At 38.7% G+C, this 7,528-nt stretch overlaps 2 protein-coding genes across 2 annotated transcripts; both read left to right on the top strand.

The window, feature by feature from the left end:
- Positions 1–22: 22 nt before the first annotated feature.
- On the top strand, positions 23–3,845 carry pmf1 (polyamine modulated factor 1). The gene is made up of 5 exons (XM_034092327.2): positions 23–231; positions 2,303–2,408; positions 2,524–2,624; positions 3,118–3,313; positions 3,687–3,845. Exons 1-5 carry the CDS (start codon positions 35–37, stop codon positions 3,750–3,752), a joined length of 666 nt encoding a protein of 221 aa, XP_033948218.1. The 5' UTR covers positions 23–34; the 3' UTR covers positions 3,753–3,845.
- A 98-nt stretch (positions 3,846–3,943) lies between these two features.
- Positions 3,944–7,203, top strand: med19a (mediator complex subunit 19a). The gene is made up of 6 exons (XM_034093109.2): positions 3,944–4,297; positions 5,120–5,242; positions 5,741–5,874; positions 6,016–6,112; positions 6,196–6,290; positions 7,058–7,203. Exons 1-6 carry the CDS (start codon positions 4,078–4,080, stop codon positions 7,121–7,123), a joined length of 735 nt encoding a protein of 244 aa, XP_033949000.1. The 5' UTR covers positions 3,944–4,077; the 3' UTR covers positions 7,124–7,203.
- Positions 7,204–7,528: the final 325 nt, after the last annotated feature.

Below are 7,528 nucleotides of genomic sequence, written 5' to 3'. Positions count from 1 at the left end.
GGTACTGCAAAAACGTAAATAGAGGAAGCTGAAAATGGAGGAAATTGCAGACTCAACACAAAAGCAGGTTGAAACTCGAAATAATGAATCTAAAGGAAACCTTTCCTCAAATCTGTCCGAGACTGAATCAGTTGATAAGCTGCCCGACGAGCCGGAAGCTCGTTATAACAGGCTGAAGCTGTTCGACAAAGTAATTCAGAAAAGCCTGGAAAAGTTCATCGAGCAGGCCAGGTAACGTAAAGAGTATTTGTGTTTATTGTGGAAACATGTCCCAAAACGACAGTAAAAAGCCTTGTATGCAATATTTAAAGTTTGTAGCGCTCTTCGAGATCATTATGTATCGCTAATTTACACTGTAAGGCATAAACTGATATAACTGAGATGAGTGAGAGAGGTATGTTTCTGAAGTTGCAACGAAGCTAACATGAAGACAGAGATGAGCGACGAAAACAGTGTGTAAGTGCTGGTGTAAATGACTGAGGTCTTAGCATTGTATGATGATCATGACTGTGTAGCATTCATTGAAACAATTGTCATTTAAGTTGCCCAAGATTAAATACTTTATTGTCATACAACTTAATTATGAGGGACCTGCCTCGGTGTGTTTCTGACCAAAAGAAAAACCATCAGAGAAAAGTCAAAACTAACAATACAAAGAATCCCCAAACCTTGTAGAAAATACCTGCTCTTTAGAAGTTATTTTACTCGAGTTAATGCAAGACTTGTGTTTATTGATTGACAAGATTAGACTTTTAATTGTTTGTAAATAATAACTGCTTGATTTGTTTTATTGTCTATGGCATGGCATCAACAATTCAGTATATTTGCATTATGTCCACGTTATTTTAGTTGATCCATCAATAGATATTTTGTCTTTTTGTTTTTATTTCATTTAAAGAAATATCCGAAAATAGTGAAATATGCCCAGAAAGGTTCCTTAAATCCAAGGGGACCTCTTTTTAGGGATGCACGATATTGGTTTTTTGAAACCGATACCGATAACTTCCTGCTTCTCAAGACCGATACCGATAATAATATAATATATATATATATTAAATGTACCTGTAGTTTTTGCACACCTGGTGGTAAAAAAAAGACATGAGCATTACTACTATGAACAAAACAAAGCCAAGAACAGTTTTGACTCTTCAAAGTGACCATATTTATTTTTCCACATAAAGTTCTTGCCTTTTTCAAAAGCCTCGTCGATAGGTAAAAGCCCCGGTGCCTTTGCAGCTGGCTTTGGATTCGCCGCTATTTTAGCAGCGCAGGCGTCTTCGGACGTACGCTTTTAACACACCATCGTAGCGATGGCGATGTTTCAGGTGACTAATCAGGTTGGAAGTATTATAGCTCGTTGCCTTTTCCCCTCCTCGTGGAACTTCTGCATTGCATTTGTTAATACAAATAGCAAGCGAACTATCTATGATATGATATGATATGATATACTTTATTAATCCCCGTGGGGAAATTGTTTCTCTGCATTTGACCCATCCTAGTGTTAGGAGCAGTGTGCTGCCATTTTGAACGGCGCCCGGGGAGCAGTGTGGGGAACGGTGCCTTGCTCAGGGACACCTCGGTAGCACTTGGTCTTGCCGGGACTTGAACTGGTGACCTTCCAGTTGCCAAGCCAAGTCCCAATCGACTTCGCCACCACCGCCCCTAACTATCTATCTAACTCTGAAACTTTTAAATAGTCCCATACTACCGACGACATGTTTGTTTACTGTCCTGGCTTCACGGCCGCACACCATTTACGTCACAGCCAGACATGAGAAGGGAGAATGATTTGTGAGAAAATCCCCTCTTCCTAAACCACTATACCACAGTACTGGCAAAACGGGAGGAGCCGAGGAAAAAACAAGCGCCCCTCATCCCAATCCACCCACACCGCAGTACTTTTTTCTTTTTTTTTACCCAAAAAATATATTTTATATTATCGGGGCTATTAATACTTTTATCGGGATGACGTCATAATTCCTAATATCGGACCGATAATTATCGTGCACCACTAATATTAAGTTGATATGTCAAATGTACAATCCAACACCCAGATATATATGCCTTGAATTATATAATAAAGAAAAGCAAAAAATCCTCACATCCGAGGCCCTGTAAAAAGTTGTAACTTTCCCTTGATAAAATAATTGAAAAGTACTCGGTAAATGGAACTGCTGTCATGAATAATGTTCTGTCTATCAATAATAGATTAATATATCCTTTCAGTACTTGATTAGTTAGGTGAGAAAATGTTTGGTGTTTTGGAAAAGTCACTGTTCGCTGACACTGCTTCCACTCACAGTTTCAACAGATTCGCCAGCACGTTTCGCCCGTTGTACAAGAAGAACCCGCAGAAGATGAAAAGCATTCACAAGCAGTTCATTGAAGAGTTGAGGAAAAATATACAGGTATGTAGCACATCACATTTATGAAAATAATAATAACAAATGTAAGATGTACTGTCTTGTTGTTTGTATTAAACATGTGTATGCACTTGCTTACATGCCTATGTATCATGTGTAGGGGGACATCAGCAGATTGATTGAAGAAGGCCGCTTAGAGTTCAAAATGAATGAGCTAGACGAACTGGAGAGCGCCGCCCAGAATAATACAGCCCCTGCATGGTAAGTAAAACGCATTAATCTTCACCTTCCAGCACCTTCTGCAGACAACAAGCGAGTAGTGAGTCAGTGGGTAATCCAAACCTTCTGAGCTGCATTTTGATCTGATGTGTTTCTGAATGCAACAGCTTATAAAACATGTCTATGTAAACTGTAGTTAAATAAAATATCTAACTGATGATTGTTGTAAGATTGGAAATATAGTCATAATTGAAATTTTAAGAATTCCTAAAAGTAGATACATAAAGGTGGATACAAAGGGTAACAGTACAAAAGTATTTGCCCCAGCATTGTTGTGTTAACCAGTATGGATTAGGTTATTGTCTAGGCACTTGTATACACTATATTTGAGGCTTTTTGTCCTCACCAACAGGACCTGTAATTAAGGTGCAGTGCATTGATTCTATGCATTGTGCATCACCTCTGTAATATTTCCATTTTGTAATGTGATTCAAATGCAAATGTTAATTTTTAACCCTGTCCCTTGTTCATTCAGGCGGCCGAGCGGGGTTCCTGAGAAGGACTTTTGCAGCTTTTTGATGCCATACTATAAAAAGCAGGAGGCCTACATGCGACTGGAGCTGAAAAAGATTCAAGCAGAGAATGCTGCCCTGGCAGAGAAGGTTCTGGCTGGCAGAGAGAGTATTTCTCAGACTGGACAACTTGTTTCTACCGCTTTGGATGAGTGGAAGGTGAGAGAGAAAGAGACAATAGCTGTACAGGATAATACTCAGAAAAACACATAATCAAGATGTTTGTTTTTACACTCAAAAAGGGGTTGCATTAGTAGGAAATGCTAAATTACTTACTTAATGTATATTTAAATATAATATGTACATTTGTATAGATTCAACTATATATTTTCAACATAAGTATCATCAATTATATAAAAGCTGCATAATTAATTGGAAAGTATTTATCAAGACGCATTAATGTATTGTAAATAGGACTGATGTGTTTTAAAATGATGTTGCAACTGCTCACAGATGAAATGTGCACTTTGAACAATTTAGGATTATAAAATGGAAGTTTGCTTTAAGTCTTCTTTTCTCTCTCCCTTTTTAGGCTACGGTCACAGAGTTTGAAAGGTTGACATCTTCTCTTGGCCCTGCTGATGTCTTCGATATGTGATCATCTCATTTATTGACCTGCATATATCTTCTTTAAATTAGCTGTACATATATATTGTTTATTACTGTTTTCTGAAAATAAACTTAATATCGTCAAAACTAAAACCATTTGGTGAGCTCATTGATTATTCCCATGAGGGCCACCGTACATCAATCATTATGGTAACGTGCGTGTTGTCGCCTGGTATTACGGTACTCGGGCCATGAAAAATAATGCCACAAAGAAGTGAAGAGTCGAGTAGTTCTCTAGGTTGAACCACAGATGGATTTGTCGTGAACATCTCAACAAACAACAGACCACTTGCTTGTAGAAACGTGGTATAGATATGACGGAAATGTTTTCAACTCTGTTCGGGCAAAATGAAGCCCAGGGACCGCCCGGCTCTTCGTCTCTGGGTTTCGGAACGGGGAAACCTCCGCCGCCTCTGCCGCAAAACCAAGCCTCCATGACGGGGCAGATGCCACCGCAGCTCGGGGATGAAGGGCCTGCTCTGCGGAAGCCCGGAGCCATGAATGAACCGTTCTACTTACTGCGGGAGCTTCCTGGTACTGGCATACAGTTATATCTGTTTTATACTTTGTATTATGTTTGTCTGTTTATTAGAACACATAGTTTAGCTGTCACCAAAGGTTGCCAAGCAGTGAGTAAACAATGCTAGCTAATGTTAGCCAACAAGAGTGAAACCTAAAATAGTGAGTTAGCTCTTTAACAGAACAGGTATTAGCCCAACTATTTTAGGTATTCTTATTTTATGTCTTATGTTACACAAAAACATCCACTTGAGATTTCTACGCATTACTTTGCATCTGTGTTTAACGTAATATAAGGCATTATATATGTGGCTAGCCGAGGTTATACAAAGATCTTGTACTTGAGTAAAAGTAAAGGTAGAAGTACCAGTGTGTCCTGCAATCAAAATAAAGTACAACAATAAGTAAGTAAAAGTACAAAAATATTGTCATCAGAATATTCTTAAAGTATCAAAAGTAAAAGTACTCAATATGTAGATTGGCCCATTTCAGAATCATATATCATATGTTTTGATTATAATTATTGATGCATTAAAGTTGTATCAAAGATTATAAAGGTGCATCTAGTTTGAATGACTTACTGACTTTTAGGTAAAACTAAAGTTTGATTTAAGTGTTGTTAATATTTCACATAATATGCCGCTGAATTGTTATTGGGTAGAAATAAAAACTCAAGCAGAGTACCAAGCTCTCAAAAGTGATTACTTGAGTAAATGTATTTAGTGGATAGACCTAGCAATATTTTTTGCTGATACTTATTACGAAGAAAATGAATTGCATATTTCATGATTTGTTGTTTTTGCTTAAATGACCGTGATATCAATCTGTGTGTTTTAGTGGGGAACGAGTTAACGGGCAACACCAACCTCATCACACACTACAACCTAGAGCACGCATACAACAAATTCTGTGGAAAGAAAGTGAAGGAGAAGCTCAGCAACTTCCTGCCAGAGTTACCAGGTGGGTTATGGTCTGACTGTCAAGGGTTGATGATAAATGCTGCCCAAACCTTAAAGTAAATGATGTTCCATAAGTAGATGTTGTATAATAATTTAGGATCCATCATTGTTCTGATCTATAAACTCACCACATAAACAGGTGTAGAGAAAATTATATCAGCTGTCATGTCGCTCAAAGCCACCGATTATAATAATCGGTATTCCTATACAATCTACGCATGTCATTCAACACACATTAATTACATATCTGTAATACTTTCCATTTCTTGGACTTTTGCTAGTGATGTTTAGTTGTATTTGATGTTTTTGTTATATTATTCATATGTATTAATTGCACATCTTGTCTTTGGCATGTTGAAAAAGAAATCTGGAAATCCTTTATACGTTACAACTTAGTTGCTCAGGTTCCAAATGAAGGACAACCTTGCTCTTTCATTGCTTATATTTTGATGTTTCTCACATTTACTCCAACCTGTCCTTTTTCTCTTCTGCTCTGCAGGTATGATCGACTGTCCGGGCGCTCAGGAGGGCAGCTCGTTGCGCTCTCTGATTGATAAGCCTCCAGTGTGTGGGAACTCCTTCAGCCCGCTGACAGGCGCCCTGCTTACAGGCTTCAGACTACACACAGGACCGGTACTTACTGCATATATTAACAATATTATGGCAAAGTCTATTTAATTTGCAAACCCTGACCTACAGGTTTCTTTAATCTCTTAATTATAGTGTTCAGATCATTCTTATATGCATCCATGTTTTTGTGTTTCTTTTCCCCAGCTACCAGAACAGTACAGATTGATGCACATACAGCCTCCAAAGAAGAAGAGCAAACACAAGCACAAACACCATCGACAACAGGACCCATTACCACAAGGTATAACATCAATTATACATTTTGACACCAAGGCAAAGGAATGTTTTTCAGTCGACTAAGCTGCTTCTTTCTTGGCGTCGCAGAAACTCCATCAGACACCGATCCCAAGAAGAAGAAGAAGAAGAGGGACGACGATCCGGACCGCAAGAAAAAGAAGAAAGACAAGAAAAAGAAGAAGGTAAGAAAAATATATCAATTACCCAGTAACTATAAAGTTGACCCATAGGTTTTGTTGTGGGTCTTTATGTTTATGGACAGAGATATAGTGCCCTGACCCTAACCAAACCAAACCCATAATTAAACTTTATTTAAAAACGTTTATCAAATACCAAGTTTTTCAGCAAATACATTTTTAGGTATTTTCAGGTTTCAGGATGGTAAAAGAGCTAAAACAAAATGTCGCTGGCAGAAAACAGCATCTTACAGAATATGGCTTTATAGAGGTATGCCTTACCTGTTCACAAACAGTTTCCAACACATCCAAAGCCTTAATCGGATATCTAACACCATATTATTGACTTTGTGATCCAAACATTTGCATTTGAGGTTTTTTATTTTACGTCCAGGTGCATAGTAGTCGCTGGGGAACGACAGTTCACATCCCCCTAATATATTAAATTTGACTGTCACAATGTCAGATTTTCAGCACAAGATGAATATTTGGATAAAAGCCTCTAACAAGTGACATGTGATGTAATTATTGCCCAAAACGTATTATTAAAGGAATATGTATGGATAGTTGGTCAGTTTAACTAATCTCTAATCTAAAGCTAATAAAAAGCTAATTTATTCCCCTAAATACGGTATTAAACTGTAAACTAGATCCTGCTCTAATGTCAATTCCCACATCATCCAGAGACAGTGAACACAACAGCTGTGGGCTTGGCTCAGTCTTGTTTAAATAAGCATGTAAACAGTGTGTTGCTGCTCTCTGTCTCCCTCCAGAACCGCCACAGTCCCGACCACCCCGGCCTCGCTGGATCACAACCCAACAGCAACAGCCTCAGATAGACAGGAGCCCTGTGTGTGTGTGTGTGTGTGTGTGTGTGTGTGTGTGTGTGTGTGTGTGTGTGTGTGTGTGTGTGTGTGTGTGTGTGTGTGTGTGTGTGTGTGTGTGTGTGTGTGTGTGTGTGTGTGTGTGTGTGTGTGTGTGTGTGTGTGTGTGTGTGTGTGTGTGTGTGTGTGTGTGTGTGTGTGTGTGTGTGTGTGTGTTTTTCAGATAATTGTATTATTGGGAGTATGTTTAATGAGAGAGGGGATGCAATGATGTGTGGGTGAATGAAAGGAGCAGTGGTTTTGTGTGATGATGAAAGGCAACGTTACAGAACAGTGTCAAAGGCAGAAAGACGCTGATGTTATGGATGACTGAGCGAGCTGGCACTGTATGAATGTCCCTCTTTGATTTTGTTGCGATAT

The sequence above is a fragment of the Pseudochaenichthys georgianus genome, chromosome 10 (genome assembly GCF_902827115.2).
Source record: "Pseudochaenichthys georgianus chromosome 10, fPseGeo1.2, whole genome shotgun sequence".
In the NCBI taxonomy this organism is placed as follows: Eukaryota; Metazoa; Chordata; class Actinopteri; order Perciformes; family Channichthyidae; genus Pseudochaenichthys; species Pseudochaenichthys georgianus.
Note: the sequence above shows the minus strand (reverse complement) of the source record. Positions and strands in the feature narration are given on the sequence as shown.

Bases quoted from the DNA above. Each gene is read 5' to 3' on its own strand.
- med19a (XM_034093109.2), top strand. From the start codon at position 4,078: ATGACGGAAATGTTTTCAACTCTGTTCGGGCAAAATGAAGCCCAGGGA. The intron at 4,298-5,119 runs GTACTGGCATAC...TGTGTGTTTTAG, and splicing joins CTTACTGCGGGAGCTTCCTG to TGGGGAACGAGTTAACGGGC. The intron at 5,243-5,740 runs GTGGGTTATGGT...TCTGCTCTGCAG, and splicing joins CTTCCTGCCAGAGTTACCAG to GTATGATCGACTGTCCGGGC.
- pmf1 (XM_034092327.2), top strand. From the start codon at position 35: ATGGAGGAAATTGCAGACTCAACACAAAAGCAGGTTGAAACTCGAAAT. The intron at 232-2,302 runs GTAACGTAAAGA...TTCCACTCACAG, and splicing joins AAGTTCATCGAGCAGGCCAG to TTTCAACAGATTCGCCAGCA. The intron at 2,625-3,117 runs GTAAGTAAAACG...TTGTTCATTCAG, and splicing joins AATAATACAGCCCCTGCATG to GCGGCCGAGCGGGGTTCCTG.